At 32.1% G+C, this 25,862-nt stretch overlaps 1 protein-coding gene across 2 annotated transcripts; it reads left to right on the forward strand.

Annotated features, from left to right (window-relative positions):
• The first annotated feature begins 5,199 nt into the window (after nucleotides 1-5,199).
• On the forward strand, nucleotides 5,200-14,114 carry LOC130498384 (transcription initiation factor TFIID subunit 1-like). Of its 2 annotated transcripts, XM_056991714.1 has the most exons (21): nucleotides 5,200-5,338; nucleotides 5,745-5,848; nucleotides 5,920-5,982; nucleotides 6,101-6,143; nucleotides 6,285-6,539; nucleotides 6,738-6,829; nucleotides 6,938-7,112; nucleotides 7,225-8,323; nucleotides 8,439-8,644; nucleotides 8,754-8,991; nucleotides 9,122-9,458; nucleotides 9,669-9,860; nucleotides 10,009-10,101; nucleotides 10,249-10,455; nucleotides 10,737-10,943; nucleotides 11,070-11,553; nucleotides 11,641-11,840; nucleotides 11,932-12,042; nucleotides 12,139-12,195; nucleotides 12,289-13,422; nucleotides 13,510-14,114. In XM_056991714.1, the coding sequence occupies exons 1-21, from the start codon at nucleotides 5,299-5,301 to the stop codon at nucleotides 13,864-13,866; spliced, it is 5,694 nt and encodes a 1,897-aa protein (XP_056847694.1). In that variant the 5' UTR covers nucleotides 5,200-5,298; the 3' UTR covers nucleotides 13,867-14,114. The 2 variants fall into 2 exon arrangements, with proteins under 2 accessions (XP_056847694.1, XP_056847695.1); XM_056991715.1 differs by lacking the exons at nucleotides 5,200-5,338; nucleotides 5,745-5,848; nucleotides 5,920-5,982; nucleotides 6,101-6,143; nucleotides 6,285-6,539 and having other exon boundaries at nucleotides 6,917-7,112.
• The last annotated feature ends 11,748 nt before the right edge of the window (nucleotides 14,115-25,862 follow it).

The following is a 25,862-nucleotide window of genomic DNA, read 5'->3' on the forward strand; positions in this document are numbered from 1 at the left end:
ATATATAGTTAGTTTTTTTCAGGTACATTTCAAAAAGTTAATCTTTATTATCCATGATTTCAACAGATTTTATTATAATTGAAAAAATCAAATTTATAGTTGGTTTATTGTTAATATATTTATAGTTGGTTTATTGTTAATACAAATAATCAAATATGTCATATTGACTAATTCTTTAAATGGTCCTACTATGACTTGTTAATAGTAGATAAAAATAGAACCCTAAATTAATAGATTAGATTTGTGATTAAATCCCATTTCGCTTAACCAAATATAAAAAAAAAATCTTAGAAAACCCCATTCTTTTAAAATACATTTAAAATCTATAGGAAATAAATTACAATTTAAGAAATTAGTTATCAATTTGAATCATATGTCTCAACCATAATTTTTAGTTTACATTTATTATATATTGAATATATTTTTAAAAGCCCATATGTTTTTAATAATTACAGTTAAATCCATTTTATATACTTGGTTTCTTTTTTTTTACCTTGATAGTTATTAAAACACACACACATATATATATATATATATATATATATATATATATATATATATGTATGTGCAACATTTTTTCCAATAGCAATAGATATAATTATATTTCAATTTATATACTTTAAAACATACAAATATCATTTTGCAAGAACTTTTTGAACAAATTTCAAAAACGCAAACACTTGATCACGTCCATGTAAATCAATATGAATCTTAACTTAAAAAGTAAAAAAATCTGTATAATCACAAAATACTAATCTATATAACACTGGTATTAATCGGAAAAACCTGTGTTTAGAAAGCGCGGGTCAAAACCTAGTAACACATTATGATATCAATGTTTTTCTAAACTGTTGTGAGAGATTAGTTTTTTTTGAACGGGAATAGAAAATCACTGATACCACCAATACTTAACTAAATATTCAGGTGTATCTTCGATGATCAGATTCTCCACCACGATCATGATGGTCCCCACGTGGTGAGATATGATGGTGGAGAGAGCTACAAGAACGACATGAGGGAGCTCCTAAAAGATAAATTTTATGATTTCAATAAATAAAATCTAACCCAAGACCATTCTTAGAGAAGAAGATAAATACACTGACCTTTAATCCTTGCTTAATGAAGATAAATTGAAATCAATGCACCAATTGATTTTCTTCTTCCTTTGACCTTTCACTTTGATGATTTGTTTGATGGAGAAGGAATCCAAGTTCTTAACACAATCTCTCTTTTTATGTTGTAGTTATTTATGTTGTTTTTCATATATCTCACTTTAGATGGATCTCTCTTTATATATTGATCAATAGACTTACCAAAATATACCAACAAGAGATACAACGAAAAGACATCACTTAATAACTACCATCTGATGCAGACAAATATTTGGAATATTTGGAATATTTTCAAATATTTTATTATTTATTTATTAGTTATTTAGATAATTATTTTAACGTTTTATTTTTTTTCTTATATATAGTCGTATAGACTTAACTTTGTATTCAACTTATGATTTGATTAATAAAAATTGAAAGTTTTTCTTTGTTCCTTGTTTTCGGTAGATCATTGGTGATCTCAACGAATTTAAGAAGATATTGATCTTAGGCATTCTTAGACTAAATAAGATCTATGTGACTATCCTAGTTTTCCGGATATTCTTATAATTAATGGATCTTAGTTCTATCATATAAAGATTCCGCTATATTAGGTGGTATCAGAGCTGGTGTTTTAGTTTCTTAATCAAAACTCGATTCTGGATCATGGAGAATTTATTCGTGGAAAGCGAAGAAATAATTTACAAAAACATTGTTGGAGATCCACTCTTCGATTTTTATGATGATGATGGTTGGGTTTTGTACGACGGCCATAAACTTGATGGCCAAGAGGTAAAAAATCTTTGAGATGAAGTTCCCCGGTAATAGATTGGGTTTCTTCTTGCAGAAGGCAACAACTTGGGCAACTCACGTTCTGATGATTCTGGTGTCAAGTGGGCATTGGGAAAAAGTGGCCCGATATGAGCTTTCAAACATCATCATACCGAGGAGCACATGGAATCATTCACGTCCATGTTGATTATCTCGTTTAAGAGGAGTTATCATCTTTTGGAAGCACTTGAGACACAATCTTCTGAGGAGATTAATGTGATTAAAGTTTGGGAAAATTATGTCAGTTGGCTTGAAGAATTTTATCAGTGGAAAAGAAGAAGAAAAATTGAAGAGTACGGTTAAGATTCGAGGACGAATCTTTTCCAATCCGGAGAGAATGATGCAGATAAATATTTAAAATATTTTAAAATATTTTATTATTTATTTATTAATTATTTAGATAATTAGTTTAATGTTTTAGGGTTTTTATGTTTTTCTTATATATAGCCGCCTAGGCTTAATTTTGTATTCAGTTTATGATTTGATTAATAAAAATTCAGAGTTTCTCTTTGTTCCTTGTTTTCGGTAGATCATTGGTGATCTCAACGAATTTAAAAAGGAATTGATCTTAGGCATTCTTAGACATAATAAGATCCTTATGACTATCTTAATTTTCTGGGTATTCTCAAAATCAACGGATCTATAGTTTTACCATATAAAGCTTCCGCTACATCACCATCACACATGTGTCTTTACATATATTATATGAAGTTTTTCATAATATATACTTAGATAATAGGTAAGGAAGGAGGATTATCAATATAACCAAATTCTAATGTCTTTAGTCAAAATCAATCCATCACATTATCGTCTTTAATATTAGAAGTCATAACTTTAATGTGAGCTTGATCTTTATAATAAAACCGTAAAGACACATAAGTCATATTAGAATATGAAATATTCTTACATTCTCCCACTTGACCTTTGTGTCGTCTTAATGGTTCAATAACTTTATTGTGCATTTTTACATCAAGTTCGTTTAATCTTTACTAAACTTAGAACTGATCGAATCATGGTTGTTGTATTTCATTTAACCGGCATAATCCCTTCCATGTATCACAACCAATTCTAACTTTATCTTATCCTTGCATGAGACAAACTTTTATTCTAAAAATTTACAATATATTATCTTTGAACCTTAAGTGTATACACATTTTTTAATGATAACATATTTTAAAATCAGAAACTTAACTTTAAGTGAATTCCTAGGTGTCAAATACTTAATGAACATTCCATAAATATAATAAAAAAGTTTTATCTATAATACTCATATGCTCTAAATGACCGTTAAACACCTTGGGTGGTAAACTTTTAGTTTGAGGATCCACTATCATTATATCCTTTCTTATGTGCTCAAATGACACTACGTTTTTGAACCTTTTCTTTAACATACAAGCATTATAACTTAATGTGCTTAGCACCATTCCAGTACTTGTCATTGTTTCAAAAGAAGACATCTGCGAAATAAATTACCATAAACTCTCAGCGGGGCTATAATTAATGACGACAATCCAAAGCACTGTAATAAATTTCCATAGCCATTATTCATGAATTGTGGCCTCAAAACATGCCACAACTCAACCTTAATAGCATAAGTAGCAATGACAGACTACTTTCCACTTTTCTTTATATTATTCCCTCGATTAATATGAACAATAACCAAACATTGATTTTACCATCAATAGATCAAGCATAATCTGAATCTGAATATCCAGTGATCTTTAGCTGATTAGATATATTTTATGTAAGCATGTTCTTGTTGGTACCTTGAAAGTACTATAGAACCTTTCTTTGCATCATTACAATGATTCATTCCGGGATTACTTTCATATCGACTCAACTTTTCAATATCAAAACCAATATCAAGCCAAACTAATTCCAATATATTTTGAACTCCCAACCACCCATGCATAAAAATTCTTTCTATTTCTTTACACTCCAATCTATTCTATTAAAATACAAGAATGACTAGTTGATAAAAGGTTATGTCCAATTGTTATTCATTAATTTAAAAGCTCTTTTATTATTCTCTTTATATAATCTTTTTATATTTCTACATTTAGCAAATAATATCAATAGTAACCTCCTCCGTTAGTTCTTATATTCTCACGAGTTGGGACCCGACCCATCACTCTCAGACATAAAAGAAGGGTTTTGAGTTGGGACCCGACCCATCACTCTCAGACATAAAAGAAGGGTTTTCAGTGCTTTAATTTTTTTTTTGTTTCAATCTTGAACGATCATATAAGCAAGGACAATATGTTTACATCGACTATTGGGAAATTGTATATCTGTTTGCTTAACCTAAATCGATCCATTATAAACAAAAAAAAGTATGTTTCCTGCATTAATGAAAAGCCCAACCTAAAAAAATAAACTCACTTTCAATAATATTTGTTAACTTAATAATATATAGTTATATTAAATATTTGTTGTTATCGTGATATAAAATTATCCAACAGCCCATGAGTAAAAATCAATATATATATATATTATATATAAATATATAATTTAAAGAATATATAGTTTTTAAATTAAATCAAAATTTACACTAATAAAATAAAAATAAAAATCAATTAATCTAATTAATATATCACGAGATTTTTTATAAGAAACTTAAATTAAGTAATCTATTCCATTTAAATAAGATCACGATTTATTGGTAAATATTATGTCTAACCATTTATTCTCTTTCTTTAAGTAACTATTTATTATTTCTTTATATAATTGCATCTAATTTTATTTAAACACTAAAACACTATGTTAGGGTGGTTATCAACAAATAAAAAAAATTAAATTTTATATTTATATAACTGTATATAAATTAAATTTCTTTAACATATAAAAAATACAGAAAATATGTCATATATTTACAGAAACAAAAAACCAAAATTACAAACCAATATTATACCCGCGGATCAAGATCTAAAACATATAAATATAATTACAAAGAAATGGACATATGAACATATGATTACAAAGAACCGAACGTATGTCAGATCAATTTTTAAATTGCTATTATTTTATAAAATAGATTTTGATTAAAATTTATACGCAAATATGATTATAAAAAATACAAATATAACATTTAAAATTTTCAGAAAAAATTAAGACAAAAAATATATCCATTCTGTTAAAGGACGAGTTAGAAACTAGTTAACTATTAAAATTGAATTTTACAAGGTTTGGATTAAAAAGAATGAAAATAGAAGAAACAAAAAATATTGTTTAGAAAAAAGAAAAAAAAAACATTTATAAGAGGAAGGATACTTGAGCATTTTTTTTTATAAATGGTTACGGACGGATCTGGGAAGGAAGCTTGTTGTCTCTCTCCTCTCCCCCGATTTCTCTACCATTGCAAAATTGAAGCTTTAACATGGCTGAATCCAACAGGTCCCATAACGAGACTTCCTCAGGTAATCTTTGTCCTCTCGCTTTTGCTTTCTCACGGAAGACCTTTCAAATCGCCCCATGACTCTTAGGGCTTTCAATCTTTTAGCTTCTTCAAGTGCAAAGCAGTTCTGTAAGAGGGTTTGTCTCTTATCGAATTTTGGATTAGTACAAATATCTCAAACTAGACATTGTCCCTTCTCTTGCTTTCGGAACATGCAAGTTTCGGTGCTTGTCTGGTCACGGTTTTAGGGTTTTTAATTTCAAGTGGAAAGGAGTAGCCTTTTTTGATCCTGGACATATTTAGGATTCTTTTTGTGGGATTGTAATTGATGAATAGATGGGAAATGATAGTTTTATTAGATAGAGAGAAGAAGCCTTGGAACCAGTGAGTAGTATCTATGTGTTGATAACAGAAATGTCTCTGTGCAGATGAGGAGGAGGAATATGAGGACAGCAACAGGGGTTTTAACCTCGGCTTTATATTTGGAAATGTTGATAACTCTGGCGACTTGGATGCTGATTACCTGGATGAGGTTCTCTCTCTGCGATATCTACTTTATTAGTTGGTGGTAGTGATTAAACAGCTCAATTTTTTGTTTTACAGGACGCTAAAGAACATCTTTCTGCATTGGCAGATAAGCTGGGTTCATCTCTACCAGATATTAATGTAACATTCTACGCACTCTTTTATATTTTGTTTCTTAAAGTAAAGTCTTTTTATGTGATTTTAATCACCTTTTTGTTGTACTGGGATGACAAAAAATGGTGATTCTAAACTCAAACAGTTATTGGCAAAATCTGATCGTACAAGTGATCCAGCTGAGCAAGGTGATGCATAAATCATATGTAATTATTTAACGGCCGGCCTATGTTTGAGGTCTTTAAATATGCAACGAGCCCTGCCCATAGCACTTACATACTACAAGTCCTGGTCATCAGCTTCACTGACTGTGATGATTTTCTGTGTAGATTATGATAGAAAAGCTGAGGATGCTGTTGATTATGAGGATATTGATGAACAGTATGATGGGCCCGAAGTTCAAGTAGTTAGTGAGGAAGATCATCTACTGCCCAAAAAGGAATATTTTTCCACTCCAGTTGCCTTGGGCAGTCTAAATTCCAGAGCATCTGTTTTTGATGATGATGATTATGATGAGGAAGAAGAACAAGAGGAGGAGCATCCGCCTGTTGAAAAAGCTCTTGGGACTGAAGAGACGGAACCAGGTTTGCAATTAGAAATCTTCTGTTTCTCGATCAAAACACATTCTACAATGTACTTATGTTGTGTCATTTCATAACTCATTAACTCTCAAATCGGTTAGGCAAGTGCGTCTTTTAAGTTTTTGAGATCAGAATTTTTGGAATTTTCCTTCGATGCCTCTTGAGCTACTGATTATGAGACGTAAAGTTATTGCTTTGCAGTTGTTGCTAAGGAAGACAAGACCTTGGAGTATGAAAAAGAGGCTAGAATCTTAGAAAGCGAGGATCATATGGACACAACCGATTCCCAGGAGGTCAGTCCCCCCCACAACCCCAAAAAGGGAAATTGTTTCTCAAACTACGTATCTATTTTCTGCTGTGGGATGATTTTGTTCTGTTAGTGATCTCATCAAAACATTCAGGAGGAGGTTGATGAGTTATTGGAAGGTTCATTGGATGAGAAAGGCGCCACCCCATTGCCTACTTTGTATGTGGAAGATGGTATGGTCATATTACAATTCTCCGAGATATTTGCTATCCATGAGCCACCACAGAAACGGGACAAGAGAGAAAATAGATATGCCTCGTATAATAGAGGTATGTGATTTGAAATGTTCTTCGTATTTAGTTTCTTCTCAAACCGTACTAAGTTTTGTATTTGCAACATCAAATAAAATTCTCCGGATGTTAATAGCCTTCTTCCGTACAGATAAATACAAATCTATGGATATCTCTGAGCTTGTTGAAGATGATGAGGAGATACTCCTGAAGAGTCATGGTAGGATCGATGCTGATGCAAAGCAATCTGATTTGATTCAGCTGGATGTTCCCTTTCCGATTAGCGAGGGTTTAAAGCTGGTAAAAGCTGGCACAATTGGAGGAGTCACACCTGAATCAAGAGAATTTTCCAAGTTAGGAAGGGATACATGTATCATGGGTGAAGTGTTGAAGCAGGACGTAACAGAAGATGATTCATCTCTGTGCCAGTCTCAGTTATCAATTGAAGTTTTTCCTCTTGACCAGCATGAGTGGGAACATCAAATTCTTTGGGAAAATTCTCCTGAAACTAGTGGTAATTCTGGTGATAGCGTCGAAGCTAGACTTGATTCCGCAGGTATGCTGATTCAAGGAACATATTCAGAGTCTGAACAAGAAAGCTTGAACGTGATGATGAACTCTAGAGAGCAAGCTCAAGCTGAAAAGAATATGCTTGTGTCTTTTTCTGCCAATCTATTGGAGTCTTTTGGCTCAAGAGGTTCCCACTCTGGAAGCGAGTCCACTAACAATCGTCGACATCATCCACAACTTTTAAGGCTAGAATCCCAGTCGGATGAGGATCATCTAAGTGAAAATGACATTACTGGATTGGAGAATATGAAGCGACTTGAAAGCAAATCTCGCTTTAGCAAACTTGCTCTGCAAGAGAGGGATATGGGGGATGAGGCATGGTTAGATCGTATAATATGGGAATCAGATAAAGAGCTGAGCAGGTCTCAACTAATTTTTGATCTTCAAGATGAGCAAATGGTCTTCGAAATTTTGGATAACGAGGAAACCAAAAATCTTCAACTTCATGCTGGAGCTATGATTGTATCTCGGTCTTCAAAATCCAAGGATGAAAGCTTTCAGGAAAGCGGTGAATCAAACTCTGGCTGGCAATTTAATATTTCTAATGACAAATTCTATATGAACGGGAAAAGCTCTCAGCAACTGCAAGCAAACACTAATAAATCCGGCGTTCATAGTTTGAGGGTTTTTCATTCAGCACCAGCAATTAAATTGCAGACGATGAAGAATAAATTGAGCAAGTAAGTTGTCACTCTAATTTTGAAATCATTTTGTATTTGCACTCTTTTTGGATTCTTAAAAAGTTTTTACATCTGTTTTTAGTCTGTTAAAATGTTTTGAGTTCACTTATTACAGTAAAGACATAGCAAATTTTCACCGGCCCAAAGCTGTGTGGTATCCACATGACAATGAGCTAGCCATCAAGCAGCAGGGAAAGTTACCCTCCCGAGGAGGATCTATGAAAATTGTAATTAAGAGCCTGGGGGGTAAAGGAAGCAAGCTACACGTTGGAATAGAGGAATCTGTCTCTTCTTTAAAAGCGAAGGCTTCTAAAAAGCTAGGTTGTTTTTTGGTCTGCCACATTATGGCGTGAATTCTAATTGTAGAACATAATATTTTATTGGTTTCACTGACCAGTCTTGGTGCTCACTTGCTGCAATTGTTTTGCAGATTTTAAGGAAACTGAAGCAGTGAAAATGTTTTATATGGGAAAGGAACTCGAGGATGAAAAGTCTCTTGCTGTTCAAAATGTTCAACCAAATTCTTTGGTACATCTTGTACGTACCAAAGTACATCTGTGGCCATGGGCACAAAAGCTGCCTGGTGAAAATAAAGCTTTGAGACCTCCTGGGGCATTCAAGAGGAAATCTGACTTATCTACTAAAGATGGCCACGTTTTTTTGTTGGAGTAAGAAAGTTTTATGAGACTTACCCTGTTAATTTGGGATCTTTGTTGCTCTTGTAGTTAAATTCACCTATCTGTCAGTAGGAAAAGACTCTTATTGGAAGTCACATTTTCTTTTCATTGATCTTTGTAGGTATTGCGAGGAGAGGCCGTTGATGCTCAGCAATGCAGGAATGGGTGCAAATCTGTGTACATATTATCAGAAATCATCCTCAGAGGATCAAGGTGGGAACTTGTTGCGCAATCAAAGTGACACCTTAGGGAATGTGATGATTCTGGAACCTGGAGACAAGTCCCCTTTCCTTGGGGAGATACAGGCTGGTTGCAGTCAGTCATCTGTTGAATCAAACATGTATAAAGCACCTGTTTTTCCGCATAGATTGCAGTCAACAGATTATTTGCTGGTCCGGTCTCCCAAAGGGAAGCTCTCTCTAAGGCGTATTGACAAGATAGCTGTTGTCGGACAACAGGTTTGTCTTTTGCATGATTTTTCTCTAAGAATTTCTGTCCAAGGAAGGTCTCAATGGATGTATATACACAAAATTGAAAAAAAATTAATTTGAAGTGGCCATTTTAGTCTGGTTATGAGTTCCACCTGCATTATAATTAATTATGACATTCTGCAGCTTATTTTTCTTTAGTTTCATAATGTCGGCATGCTCAGATTATTTTTTTCCCAGGAACCTCGCATGGAAGTTATGTCTCCTGGATCAAAGAATCTACAGACTTATTTGGTGAACAGGATGTTGGTTTATGTGTACCGGGAGTTTATGAAGAGCCACTCAATTGCTGCAGATGAGCTGTCTTTTTTATTTTCTAACTTAACAGATGCAGTTGTCAGAAGGAACTTGAAACTTTGTGCCGGTTTGAAGGTATCTCATCAGATTCTCACTTCTGCATACACACAGCATCTATAATTGCACACTTACGCTCTCTCTCTTTTTATTTTTATTTTTGCGTCATCATGCTTCTGTATCATATTATCATACTTACCTCCTTACGTAAATGTACAAAATGCAGAGGGATAAAACTGGTCAGCCTTGTTGGTACAAGAGACCTGATTTTCAAGTTCCACCTGAGAATGAACTTAAAAAGCTGGTGGCACCAGAGCATGTTAGTTTTCCCTTTGAGTTCTTTCCATGGTTAAAATATGCCCCGTCTGCTTTCCACTATTCAGAGTTGCAGTTAACGAGCTTTTGATTGCTATTGCCGGGAATATACTCTTTAAGATGCATGGTTTTCTATATTTTGTTGGGCTAGGTCTGTTCCTACGAGAGTATGCTAGCTGGGCTGTACCGGCTCAAACATTTAGGGATCACCCGGTTTACATTACCTGCCAGCATTTCAGCTGCATTGACTCAGCTCCCAGACGAAGCTATTGCTCTCGCCGCTGCATCACATATTGAGAGGGAGTTGCAGATAACTCCATGGAATCTGAGCAGTAATTTTGTTGCTTGTACAAATCAGGTAAGCATCACTTATCTATGTTGAGGAGTTACATAGCCAGTGAGTTCTTATATATATATATATATATGTGTATATTATATATATATATATATATATTTGTTATGTTAGGAACTTAGGGTTGAGTCATCCCTAATCCGTGAAAGGCTGGTTATTAGTTTTGTTAAAAAGTATTTCCGAATCTTGTCAGTGGAATTGGATTTGATGCTTCTGATCAGTCATCGCTCATGATTCCTGCCCGTTCGATGCTTACATCTCTGGTTTTCATTTGTGCGTTTGAGTAGGATAGAGCAAATATAGAGCGTTTGGAAATTACTGGGGTTGGCGATCCATCTGGACGGGGTCTAGGATTCAGCTATGTCAAAGCTGCACCAAAAGCACCTGCTGCAGCCGGGCATATGAAGAAAAAGGCAGCAGCTGGTCGTGGAGCCCCAACTGTAACTGGTACAGATGCTGATCTTCGCAGATTAAGCATGGAAGCAGCTCGAGAGGTATACTTCTTTATTTCAGACGTCTAGGAACCTAAAAGGACATCTTTCTTGCAAGTTGCCCATTTCTTCGAAATTAAACCCATTGAAAATTTTAATTAAGATATGGTTTGGATGATCTCTTTATAGGTTCTTATCAAATTCAATGTTCCTGATGAAATAATTGCTAAGCAAACTCGATGGCACCGTATAGCTATGATACGGAAGCTATCAAGTGAGCAGGCGGCATCTGGTGTTAAGGTTGACCCTACAACCATAGGCAAGTATGCCCGTGGCCAGAGAATGTCCTTCCTGCAGATGCAGCAGCAGGCTCGAGAAAAGTGTCAGGAGATTTGGGATAGGCAACTTTCTTCCCTTTCTGCTTATGATGGTGATGACAATGAAAGTGAAAATGAGGCCAACAGTGACTTGGACTCCTTTGCTGGAGATTTGGAAAATCTGCTTGATGCTGAGGAAGGTGGGGAGGGGGAAGAATCTAATATGTCTAAGAATGACAAGTTGGATGGAGTTAAGGGTCTCAAGATGAGACGACGGCCATCTCAAGTTGAGACTGACGAAGAAATTGAAGATGAAGCTACTGAATATGCGGAGTTATGCCGATTGCTGATGCAGGGTACGTGTGTTTTTAACTAAGGCATTTTTGTGCTATTAGCTAAAGAACTTTTTGTTAGCGTGTCACTGACATTGATGCTTTATTTAGATGAGGAGCAGAAGAAGAAAAAGAAGAAGATCAAAGCTGTGGGAGAAGGAATGGGGTCCTTTCCTCCTCCACGGCCCAGTATAGGTTTTCAAATTGCTGAACCTGTAAGAAAGGCCACTTTCAATGACAAGAGTCCTATCGCCACCCAACCTGATGCATCTTTCTTAGTTAATGAGAGCACCGTCAAGGACACCAGAAATGTCAGTACAAGTTTGTCTCTTGCCTTTTTTTGATTAGTGCATGAGGGCTTGCATGTGTTGACAAACATGTCTTTTGTATTTCCCCCTCCAGTGGCAGGTTGATAGCCCTATTATTAAGACCCCCAAAGGTAAACAGGCAAAAGAGATTGGCAATTCTTTGGGCCCGCTTAAGAAGGTCAAAATACTTAACGAAAACCTTAAGGTACAATTAAATCAGTACAACAATCTATTAGTTAATTTATTCTAATATTTTAATGGTCAATTCTGAAGTTTTGTCTGTTCTTGTGGTCTAAACTAGGTTTTCAAGGAAAAGAAATCGGCGAGAGAGAACTTTGTTTGTGGAGCCTGTGGTCAGGTATATCTGCTTCTTCTTTTTTTTACTAGATTATTATGAATCTAAACATTGCTTGTTTGAGAGGAGTGTTTGATTATTATTTTTCATGGTCAGTATGGACACATGAGAACCAATAAACACTGCCCAAGATACAGAGAAAATACAGATTCACAACCCGAAGGTGTGGATATGGAGAAGTCCGTGGGAAAACCGAGTACTTCAGAAGTATCAGGTCAGGCCAAGCTTAAACCTAGCAAGAGCAGCAAGGCTGCGTCAAAAAGTGCAGTAAAAGTCAGCGTAGATACAACTCCAAAGGGAGATAATTCAACTAGTAAAACTGGGGGTCTCCCTCTGAAGTTTAGGTATGGTATCCCCACTGGAACGATGTCAGATACACCTGGTTCGGAAGCTCCAGGAAGTTCTGAGCAAGCAGCAGTGTCGGACATAGACACTGGGACCAAAACCACATCTAAGATCAGCAAACTCAAGATTTCAAGTAAGGCGAAACCTAAAGAATCTAAGGTTGAATCTGACAGACCTTTGCCTACATATAGCAGAGAGAGAGGGGAGAGCGAGTCTCACAAGCCTTGTGTTTCTGGAAATCAAGCTGCCTCAAGCAGGCACACCATATCTATTCTGCAGCCATCATTAAGCATGGATAGAGATCAAGCTGAATCTCGTAGGCCTCACCTGGTGATACGACCGCCTACAGAAAGAGAACAGCCTCAGAAGAAACTTGTGATAAAACGTTCGAAAGAGATAACTGATCACGACATGAGTAGTCTTGAAGAGAGTCCACGGTTTGAGTCCCGGAAGACAAAAAGAATGGCAGAACTGACGGGTTTTCAGAGGCAGCAGAGCTTCAGAGTAGCAGAGAACTCTCTAGAGCGGAGACCAAAAGAAGACAGAGTATGGTGGGAAGAAGAGGAGATAAGTAGGAGAAGAGATTATGATGATATGAATGTAACAGAAGAACCCAACGAGATAGCTGAGATCAGGAGATACGAGGAGGTACTACGTAGTGAGAGGGAGGAAGAGGAACGACAAAAAGCGAAGAATAAAAAGAAGAAAAAGAAGCTGCAACCCGAATTAGTAGAAGGGTATCTAGAAGATTATCCTCCTCGAAGAAACAACAACGATAGAAGATTGTCAGAAAGAGGCCGGAACGTTAGAAGCCGGTATGTGTCCGACTTTGAAATGAATGGTGCGGATTATGCACCTCAACCAAAACGACGCAAAAAAGGAGAGGTAAGACTTCCTCTTTTGCATTCATGTGGCGTTACATATTAAAGATTCAACTCATCTTTGTGTGTGTTGTCTCGTCTATACAAACAGGTTGGGCTAGCAAACATCTTGGAAACCATAGTGGACACACTAAGACTCAAAGAAGAAGTGTCAGGCCTCTTCTTGAAACCGGTTTCAAAGAAGGATGCTCCAGACTATTTTGATATAGTGCAACGCCCGATGGATCTGTCGACAATCCGGGATAAGGTACGGAAGATAGAGTACAGAAACCGCGAGCAGTTTAGACACGATGTCTGGCAGATCCAGTTCAATGCTCATCTTTATAACAGCAACGGGCGTAACCCTGGGATACCGCCTTTGGCAGATCAGTTGCTGGAGATTTGTGATTACTTGATAGATGATTATGGAGATCAGTTAGAAGAAGCAGAGAAAGGTATTGATAGATAGATCCCACTGACTGAGAGAGTGTGTGTGTTTTAAGTTAGTCATTCCTCTTTTATGCCAAAAAGTGGGTTCTAGCTTTGGCTAATGATTTGTATGAAAAAAAGAAAGAAAGAAACATTGTCATGTGCTGTCTGTGTAAAAGTCAAGTAAGTAAAAAGAAAATTGTTTCTTTTTTTAAATTGTTGTTTGTAAAATTTTGAGGGTTTCACTAAATTGATGATTGTGGTATTAAATAGCACTTTGGAAGATGATGTGTTAATGTTGTGCATAAAAACATTGTTTTCATTGAGAATGGGCCTTTTATTAACTATTAATTTGTTATTTACTATTATCTTTTATCAATTTAGGTGGTGTTTAAAGATTTTTTTTGTTTCATTTTAGGTAATGTTTTCAAGTTTTTATGTAGTTTGATGTTTTTGACTATTTGTATTTTGCAATGTAATTTTTATTTATTGAATTAGCTATGGTTATTGTTATTTTTAGATAAACAAGAAAGTTTGAATAAAAATTTGTAATTCTTTAATTAGCTTGAAAAACCTTGTAATTTTTTAATTCAAAAACTTTAAAATCCATCTAGTTTGATACAAAGGGATTAATTAGTAAATTTGAAGTTAACTGAGACATAAATTTTCTAATCTATCTTTGTTTGGTCGGAGTATCCTTCATGGCGCCTCATATACCTTCACGTCTTCTCTATTATCTCTTCCCCGACCCGGAGAAAAAAGACAGTTATCTTACTTTCAATATCTATCATTCTGGTCCATGTTTGCATTTACATTCGTTTATCTTTTCCTCAATATTTCATTTATTAGGAATAGATATGCTATTTCATTTACGCTGTTATTGCCGTTCAAAAAAAAAAAGAATAGATATGCTAAACATAAATGGGTAAATCTCGTTTACGTTTAGATTATTTTCTAAAATTAGTTGAAATTTGTTAACTTTTTTTTCATGATTAAACGAGTAAGAATCGATCCTTTTCTAGTAGTAATAGATTTATTTGAAAATATCTTTGAATTCCATTTTTGTAGGATCTTTTTGTGGATACAGTTGGACCTTCTTGTGTATATAAAAATTTCAATTTGATTGGAAAAAACAGTAGCTCTTTCTCTTTCTGCCAATTAACTTCTACTTTGAAACTTTGATCTAGATCTAACATTTGGTATCAAAGCTTCAACTACATAATGAAGCTCTGATACCAAATTGTTAGCACTAGATCAAGGTTTTAATGTTGAAGTAAATTGGCCGATAACAAAAAAAAAAGAAAAATGTAGTTTAGATTTATTTTCAGATTAAATTACCGAATTTTGGTGCATATTCCACAATGCTTTGAATTTATTCTGATAGGAATTTTGTAGGTTTATCATTCTTAACTTATTGTTATTTTATTGTATCTTTAGATGGATTTATTCAGGGAATGTTGGTGTGTTATGATTCTCTGAACGTAACGTGGATCTCCTGTGATTGAAATCTTAAGCAAAACGTATATTTTTCTTTTTATTTATAATATTGTATATGATTCGTATAACATCAATTATGTTCTCTACATACTGCTGTTGCAGATTTCTGGGTGTTAATTGTTAAACAAGACGCCTTTGAGTAATCTTGCATCTTTCAATGTATCAACGATCGATGCAGTAGAGCAGACCACTTGAATTCCTAGAAGAAGATCGATATATCATAGGAAGTGATTTAAAATTGTCCAAAAAGGATGTGATTTAAAAATACGAAGTCGAGTAATTGGTGTCAATTGATGAGTATTGTTAGACGATGAAAAAAAGGTCTTGCTAGAAGTAACTTTCCTCTTATTCTTTCTCTTTAGTCTGATTTGTTAAATTCTTTCTGTTTTATGTGGCTGTTGGAAGAGGGGGCCTCCTGTATAAAGCAATTGAGATTTTTAAATTATTTTTTTGGTTGCCAGATTTGTTTTCTGATTTGTTAGTTTCTGTTTTGTTTTACTCTTGCTAAAGTTATTACTCTTCATTCTACAATATTATCGTTAATTGTAACGAATTTTAATTCATTGCAAAACAAAAAGCATGCTCGTCTGCTATATTGCACCGGAAAGAATATTGGGACGGATACGGGGGTTGGGGCGGGGATAAGAAACAGTTAAACTTAAAATTTATAGATACGGATATGGTATGGATACGTCTATAATATATATATATATATATGTATTATATAAAAAAACAAATCATAATATAAAATAAAACATCACTATAATATCATAAATAGAATAAAAAGTAAACTAATTATTAAGCAATGCATTCTCCAAATTTGGTTTATCTAGCGAAAGATTTGCAAACTCCAAAAATCTCATATCTTCTCTAGAACTCAAATAAAAAATATATGTATGAATCGATGTAAGTGATAACCATAAAACATGAAAAGCATCTTATTATATAAAGATTGGTTTTTCAAAGTTACTAATTAACACGATCGCGACACATGACAATTATAACTTTAAGATTGTGACATGTGTGAATTTAGCTCATAATTAAAAGTGTATATACTAAGATAAAAACAAAAATATTTTTTGTTAAAAATAATTATAATTATTATCTAATAGTAATTTTTCTTTTTTTTAAATCCTAAACCAAAATAAAGTAATTTGATAGTAATTTTCCTATAAAATAATTATAGTTTGATAGTAATTTTCCATTTTACAGTCCTAAACAAAAACATTATTTGATAGTAATATAGTTATTGTCTAAAGTGAATTTTGAAAAAAGTAATTTTCCTTTTAATAAGTTTCTAAATTTTCTTTTTTAAGATTTAAAAAATGGAAATTATTCTATTTTATAAATCTTTCTTATTTAGAATTTAAAAAAAATACAAATATCATCATATAGTCTGTTACAATAATTTTCTATTCAGAGTTTAAGAAAATTATATTAATATCAAATAATTATTTCAAGTTAACTCCTAAATATTTTATAATTACAATTTTACAGTTCATATCACTATTGTTTTTACAATTTGTTTTTAGTTAAATAATATTTAGTATCAGGTTCATCATCAAATAATTTTTTTTATATAAAAATTAGTTCTTCAAAGCTAATAATTAACATGATTGCTACATGTGTCATAAATTTTTAAGATTGTGACATATTAAGAATATGATACAGTTCTTTTTTTTTAAGATTAAGAAAAATAAATATTCTCATTACAAAAATAGTCTTTAAAGTTCTATTTAGATTTAATATTTTTAGAAAAGGAAAATTACAAATTAACATTTTTATTATTTTGCATTATATATTGTTAAAAATATTTTAAAGTAATTTAAAATTTTTAATTGCGACATGTGTCAATAAACTTTTAAAATTGTGACATATGTCAAAAATAAGATATAATTATCTCTTTTTAAGATTTAAAAGAGATTAAGAAAAGGAAAATTTTAGTTACAAAATAGTCTTTTAAATTTATATTTTAGGATTTAGTATTTTAAGAAAAGGAAAATTAAAATACTACCATTTTTAGTATTTTACACTATATATTGTTAGAATATTATATAGTTATTTTCATTTTTTTAATTCTAAACAAGAAAATAATTGTAAAAAGCAATTTTAAAGTAATTATTTCTTTGTTAATTTGTTTTTAATAAATTGTGACATGTGTAAAAATGATACAATTCTTTTTTGTTTATGATATAAAAGAGATTTAGAAAAGAAAATTTTATTACAAAATAGTCTTTTCTGGTTCTTTTTAGGATTTTATAAAAAATACTATCATACAGTTTTTTACAATTACATATTGTTAAAAATATTGATAGTAATTTTTTTTAAGTCTAAACAAAAAAAAATTGTAAAATATATTTGAAAATTAATTATTTTTTAAAAAAGTTTTTTTTTTTATAATTTTGTTTTAAAGATACTAAAGTAAGATAATTATAAAAGATAAATATTATCTTTTAAGAAAAAAATATTAAACAAAAGCGAATTATAAAATCCAACAAATACAATAAATTATTTAATAAAAATCATGAATAAAAACTAACTATTAAATAAATAATATTCCTTTTTCAAAGCCTAAACAAAAGAAAATTGAAAAAGTATTCTTATTATTTTCTTATAATTAACTAACTTTCCTTTTAATATATAATTGTATGTTAAGCAATCTTGACAAAAAAGCAACAAATATTTCATACTATATTTAGGTTTAAGTTTTCATATTTTAGTTTTACAAAACACAATAGTATTTATGTGAAAAATATTACATGAGTATTTTCTTTAAATTTCTTGATACAACTCAATTTTTTATTATCATTATTACATCTTATGATGCTAACATACTTTTTTTTTAATTACGAGGTTGTTGTCGTACATGAGTATGTGTGAATATGATGAATATGTGTTTGTACATATAAGACAAATATATAATTATTAAAACATAAAATAATTTTTTGATTATAAAATAAATCTCACACAACATATGCAAATCATTCATAAAATTATAATAAAATGATTATTATTTTATGTTCTTTATTTAATTAAACATCAACCCAAACCCGTTGCAACGCAACGGGCTTATATCTAGTATATAATATAAACTAGAAAAACACACATACATAAGTATGATTTGTATGATATTCTCAATGATTTATAATATCAAATTATATATAATATATGTTATTTTGAATATTTTCAATTGTACATAACCTAAACTTGAAAATCATTAGTTTAAATTTATATATATATATAAGTATAACTGTTTGAAAATCTTGCATTTGATTGCTGGTATTAGATCCAATGCGGACGCTACCAATGACTTATAATCTTAACTTTTATATAGTATAAACATGATGTTTTTTTTGTAAATTTAACTAATAGACATTTATTTATATTTTATTTTGAAATAATTATTTTTGTAATATTAACATATTTAGAAATAGCATATTTAATAAAACGATTTGAAATATTTTTGGTGCTTTAAAATAATATTTGGATATTCTCAATGATTTATAATATCAAAATATATATAATATACGTTATTTGTGAATATTTTCAATTGTACATAACCTAAACTTGAAAATATGAGTTTAATTTAGATTTAAATAAGAATAACTGTTTAAAAGTCTTGCATTTTTAAATTAAATATATTTTTTTTTTATTTGTTAGTTTTCGGAAAAATATTGTACAATATGTTAACTTATACATATTATTTATATTTTTTTTTATAAATTTACCTTATTTGATATTGATTTATATTTTATTTTTAAATATTTTTTTTGAATATTAACATTTATAGAAAAAAAATAAACTAAAATAACAATTTGTCATACTTTTATTTTTGGTCTTAGATCCTATGTTGACGCTCTCAATGGTTTATAAGCTCAAATTTGATAATAAATATTTTTCAAATCAACATATACCAAATTATTAAAAAAATAAATATATTTACACATCTAAAATGAAGAACGAAAGTAATGCAACGAACACAATTAATTTGATTTTGCCGAATTTGATTAAAAGTTGTTGTACTTTATTTTGAAGGAATATATGTAACACAATATATCCATTAAATTAGTAACTGAACCAATCCATATTCTTATATAACTAATCCATATTCTTATATCTGAATTAAATTTCATGGAAAAACCATAGAAAACGATTTATCTGAATAACTTAGTAACCGATCAATTTTAGAGGTAAGAAAAATATAGAGATGTTACTTTTGCAAATTATATAGGAATTCTACTTTTATTAGAATTGAGTTTTTTCTCCATTGTATTCCTATATAGTAGAGAAATGCTATAATTTCCCATATTATAGAAGAATTATAAAAAAAAAATAAGCTTAGAAGAAGGATTTTCTATATGTTTTGATAGATGTTATTTTTATACCGCAGAGGTTTGGTGTTCGTGATGGCTGAATTAGTAAGTGCAATTCATTTTCTTAACTGAATAGACATAACGTAGAAATAATATTTGATAGAAATTGTGATGACTGGTCGAGACGACATACCACTTTTGATACCTCTTAAGCATAATGAGAGGTTTGATTTATGTACTGCTGCATGGGCTCCAAAAATAAGTTGATTGCAACTGCATTGGATGTAGACATGAAATTATTGCACTCTCTCACGACTTCAAACATAGATGGTGTTGCTAAGTTACCGCTGAGGGATGTGCATATCATGCTATCAGGCTAGAGGATCAACCTACCGGAGCATCGTTATTTCTCTTTTTGCTTGATTATGTAATTACCAAAGAGGTATGAGACTCATTTTCTCCTTAAATTTGATTTTATAGATTGAGAACCATTCCAGTCTCTCTAAATTTATAGATATTGGTCAGATAGAGAGTGATTCTTGTTCAAAAGCAATCCATAAAGCTTTAATAATGCGTTTGACTGAAGAATATAAAATAAAAATAGATTAGACTAAACTAACTGATTTTTTGTTTGTTGTATTATTTTGCTAATATTATAAGTTTACATGTGATCTTACTGGTTTTTTGCTATTGTCCGGTGTTTACAAAATTTCAATAACTACGGTAATGTGTAGCAAAGTTAGTAAGTGTAATATGTAATATGGGTAGTGACACTTGTTGTTTGATTTTTGAAGTTATAGAGATTGACAAATGGATGATTTCTGTACCTCTAAATATAACATTAACTTCTTATACAATAGAAGAAAACATAGCACTTTTATAACAGAGAAAACCATAAAAATACAACCTCTTCTTTGGCCTAGGGATTTTTTATTATATAAGAAAAATAGATATATACCAAAAAAAAGTCTTAACTAGCTGAATAGAGTTAACCATTCCGAGAATATGGAACAGAACAATAGATTTACGTTGGATGAAGACCAAGATGACTTTTGACATCGGTTTGGTTAATTACTGATCATATAAATATCGAACCAAAATTAATCGGTTATATATTTGCCACACATCGTTAATACAAAGAAAAGTCATTTTCTTAAATTTTGATAAAACTGATCATAATCAAATATTTAGATAATTTCTTGTGATTTATGGCATTTATCAATCCTCTTTATATTATTTTAGGAACATTATTAGTATTTAATCTTTGTCTTATATGTTAGTAACAAGAATACAATTTCTTACGTAGTAATACCACAATCAATCTCATACCATATGTTTAAACATCTTACTAGATTAATTATATATACTGTCATTGTTCATTTAATTACATTCACGAAACCTGTTTATAATTTTCCCAAAAAGAAATACGATTTATCATAGACAAATTTTCAGTACAATGATACAAATATTATTCTCTGAGCTCTCCAACCCTTTTCTACCATAGATCACTTTTACGAAAAAATAGTATTAGCATTATATAGAGGCCATTTGTTGATCATTTGTTATTGATATACTATGAATTTGATCCGATTTTAGTCATGGTATATAAAAGTTTTAATATAGATTTAATGCATTTTGGAATCTACATAGCATATTTACAGGTTCATGAGCAATTAGAAAAAATATGGTGTTTTTAGAACATTTTGGAGCACTGTAGAAATTTCATTCGAGATGACCATATCGACCACTTTCAGACATATCGATCGATACACACTCAGTTATATCGATCGATAGTAAACACACATAAGCCCAGTCTGGTCACAACCGACTTGCAGCCCAAGATTCCATCTAATTACTAAGATGCTTCTGACGAATTTTAACCTAATATTTATATCTTGCCTATCAGAGCATCGAGAATAATTCACTAAAACTACACCACCAGATCCCTACAGCAGAGAAGACATGGATGAGAAGCTCAAAGAAATCTATAATTCAAGAAGATTCAATGAATGATTTCAAGTGTAAACTTGACAGCGTCTACCATTCACTCAATCACAAGATCTCATGGTGGACTGCGACTATGGAGAGCCTTGCAAAGGACATTAATACCATACTGAAGCAGACAACAGGAGAAGCTCCAGCATGGAAACCAACATCATCGACCGATGACAGATGGAAGCCATCGACCGACGAGACACATCGTACATCGATCGATTAGCGCTTAATAGCATTTGAAGCAAAGTTAAATTTTTTCAAGAAAAAATTGGTAATTTCTACTACCCTATGAGTGATGACATGGATACACTAGCCACCCGAATATATGCTTTGCAGCAGGAGATGAATACGATTCAAACGCAACTTGATTTTCATCAGAAGACATCCCTATCGATCGATACGGAGACTCAGACATCAATTGATAATCAGCAAGCAACAATCGGGATCCGACATGCATCGATCAACAGCAACAATGCCACACTGATCGATGACAAACATCCAGCACCATACACTTCTATCAGAGAGGAGATCTTCAACATCATCAAGATGAATAACAAATGGGAAGATGACGCTTTAAAAAAGAAACTTGATGTACTCTATTGCAGACTCGACAACAACCTTAACTGGGTAACCAAGAAAGGTGAATTACTGCAAAAAATGGATATGCTTCGTAACAAGAAGGAGAATCAACATAAGCAATCACCATCGATAGATACCGATGATTCTACATCGATCGATATGGACACAAGTTGGAACGATGGATGTAATACCGAATTCCAATACAAACCAAAGTGTGGAGTAAAAGCATATAATACCTATCAGAGAAAGAAGAGAAGTTGGAGATACATAGATACATCATAAGATACAAACACTCAATAAGGAGAAGCTACCTACACTAAGGAAGAAGTTGACAAGATAATAGCTGAGATCTGAAGTCTTACAACATTCAAAGAATGATTACTACAAGAAGTTTGATGACATCTACTTCCCCTTCGACAGCAGCATCAATACTTTGCACTCATGGACAGAGAGGATATACAAAGAGATCAAGTATATTCAGAGACAACTTGCAACTCGCCCTGCGACCTACACATCGACTGATATGCCAACATATCAATCGATCGATGTCGTATCAATCGATCGATGAGGACGCTACGACATCGATCGACTTTAAAGCTAAAGAGTCAATCAATACTGATACACCATCAATCCGTAAGAAAACCAAGACGACATCATGGGTGTGCTACAATCAATGCAAGAGGAACTGCCAGAACTATTAGCGTACGCTTATGATAAACTTGGAAAACATCAGTTCAAAATTGAGAACTTTGAGGAGAGGCTACAACTACTAACAGATGAGTTACATGATATGCAAGAGAGATGGACAAGATCAGATGATACCACAAGAAGCTTCACTGCAACAAAGTCCAGAGAAAAAGGAGATGTTTGTTACCCAATAAGCACCTGCTTTCACCAACACTAAACTATTCAACCTCCGAAGCCAAGCTAAATGACTATAACAAACCGCTAAGTGGAAGACAACCCACTATTAGGTAATTCTACTTAGTGCAATTTCCGAATTTACTACTGGCAAAAATTCTGAAAATGAGATATTTCCCTTGCAGTTCACCTCTGCGTCTAAACAAAACATCAAATCCCTCATATAGGTGGCCGAGTATTATGGCTACAAAACCATTAATAGAGATAAGAATTAGATAAAAAGTACATTCAGGAAATAAAATTAGAGCCTGGAAAGACCTCTGGATATCAACGGTTCCTGCGAGACCAGCGAGATCAATTGCCCAGGCTATACATCTGATGATGCCAGTATCTGAATTTATAGAGATGGAGCATGAAGAGACTTGAAAACTATGTTCATCAGGATGACATTGTTTTGATCAAATCATTGGCCATAAGTCAAGATCACTGCCGAGATCGATATTGCTAGAGCTTCACAAAGTATGGAGTGTACTCTGTTAAGTTAGGATATTGGATGACGACTAACTTGCTGAGAGAAAGTACATCGGAGAAACCAGAACCAAGTATCACAAAACTTCAAGCCTTTACTTGGAAGTTAAAAACTCTTCCAAAAATCACACTTCATTTGGCAAGCAACATCTGCACAATTATCAGTAACAAGTAGTCTAATCCATCGCCATATGCATTGTGATAATCACTGCCCTCACTATAGTACAAGGATAAAACTACCAATCATGCATTATTTGAACACCTTCCAGCATTACAGACATGGGCATACATGCGGCAACTCCGACCCCGTCAGTGTTTTTCCCTAGCGCTAGTCATTTCACGAATATGGATTATTTGTTCTATAGGAAAAATGATAATGAAGACCCAGAGCTCGGTAAAGATCCATATCCTTGGATCTTATGGTATATATGGAGAGGAAGTAATGATAAACTTTTTAGAAGGATAGACAAGAACCCTTTGAAAACTGTCAGAATGCTGAATCTGAATGTTATGCTTGGTATACAGCAAACCGAGAACAAGAAAGACCAACATTAACACAACCTACAATACAGACGAACAATTCAGAAATATGTTTGATTGATGAATCTTAGACGCGTTTTTAATGATTACAGATGGACATGAAAGAATGCAAGAGGTGAAATTCGGTTAATGGAGGCAAGGAAACAAGATAGGAGAATATCATCTTTACATTTTGAATCGGAAGCATTATCACGACAATGGAGTGCATGCTACAGTTTTCTACATGTCAATCGTTTGGGATAGACGGCAAAGAATTAATCTCGATGATCCAAGACTTTGGAACATAGATGAACTTCTAAACTAGAGGAGCTAATGAAATTAGAGATTAGATTTTCAGAGTTCTCAATTTTAGATTAGATTTTCAGAGTTCTCAATTTTTTTTATTCCTTGAACTGAAAATATATTTTCTGATTCATTAGTTAAGATAGCTAAAACCTTTCATATGAATTTAATCGATTGTTCTTTTCTGAGACTATAGAAGAACCGTTTGAGAAAAAAAAAACTTATGGAACCATAAAACTAACTTGTGAACAATTTTATATATCTATCTTATTAAAACAGAAACATTACAACTTCTTCTAGGTAGATTTTAAAGGTGAACCTCTTATATTTAAATTAAACATCATCCCTTATTTATAATACATACCATATACGGTTTCTATATATTATTACATATGGATTTAATACGTACCATTATTACATGTCGATTTATATACTAAGAATCTATCTTATTAAAACATAAACATTATAACTTCTTCTAGGTGGATTTTAAAAGTGGACCTCTTATATTTAAATTAAACACCATCCCTTATTTATAATACATACCATATACGGTTTCCATATATTATTACATATGGATTTAATACGTACCATTATTACATGTCGATTTATATACTAAGAATATAATACGTACCATTGCTCTGAAACTAAATCTTACAATATATATTGCAATTATACATAATTCACATGTTTGTCCATATTGCAATTATATATAATATATAGATATAATATATAGATACCATTCCTATGAAATACGTACCATTCATCTTTTTGTTCATATTGAAATTATATATAATATATATATAGTAAGAATACTAAGATACATATGAATCATCACATACATAGAAATTAGATACTAATATATCATATCAACTCAAATGTGCAACCATAATCCCTGCCATGATCATATACGAATTAGACATAGTATTTGTAATAAAACCATCATGCTCACACTCATTCAGCTTCTTAAGATTGGTCCACATTGCAATTATATATAATTCATCTGTTTGTTTATATTGCAATTATATATAATTCATCTTAAGATTGGTCCATATTGTTCCTTTAAAAAATTAAATCTCTCAATTCTAAAATATACACTAAATAATCTTTTATAGCAAAACCATTTCTCCAAGTTGATTTAACATGCCTACAATATCAGATTTAATAATATCGCAAGTTTTAAAAAATCAGTTATAGAAAATATTTTTCTCCAAGTTTATTCTATCAAACCTAAAATCTAGGAAACAATAAAATCGATGTTCTTAGTATTTACTATGGTTAATGTAACTGATTATCGGATATTCCTTACCTTTAAAAATACAGTCAATATTCTTTTATAGAAAAACTCTTCTCCAAGTTGTTTAAATAATCAGTTATGGAAAATCTCCTTCTCCAAGTACATTTTATCCAAGCGAAAATCTAGGAGTCGATCAAATTGTGATAT

The sequence above is a fragment of the Raphanus sativus genome, chromosome 8 (assembly GCF_000801105.2).
Source record: "Raphanus sativus cultivar WK10039 chromosome 8, ASM80110v3, whole genome shotgun sequence".
Taxonomy (NCBI): domain Eukaryota; kingdom Viridiplantae; phylum Streptophyta; class Magnoliopsida; order Brassicales; family Brassicaceae; genus Raphanus; species Raphanus sativus.

Coding starts and splice junctions, on each gene's coding strand:
- LOC130498384 (XM_056991714.1), top strand. CDS start 5,299: ATGGCTGAATCCAACAGGTCCCATAACGAGACTTCCTCAG. Junction 6,144..6,284: donor AAGTGATCCAGCTGAGCAAG/GTGATGCATAAA, acceptor TTTTCTGTGTAG/ATTATGATAGAAAAGCTGAG. Junction 8,324..8,438: donor ATGAAGAATAAATTGAGCAA/GTAAGTTGTCAC, acceptor CACTTATTACAG/TAAAGACATAGCAAATTTTC.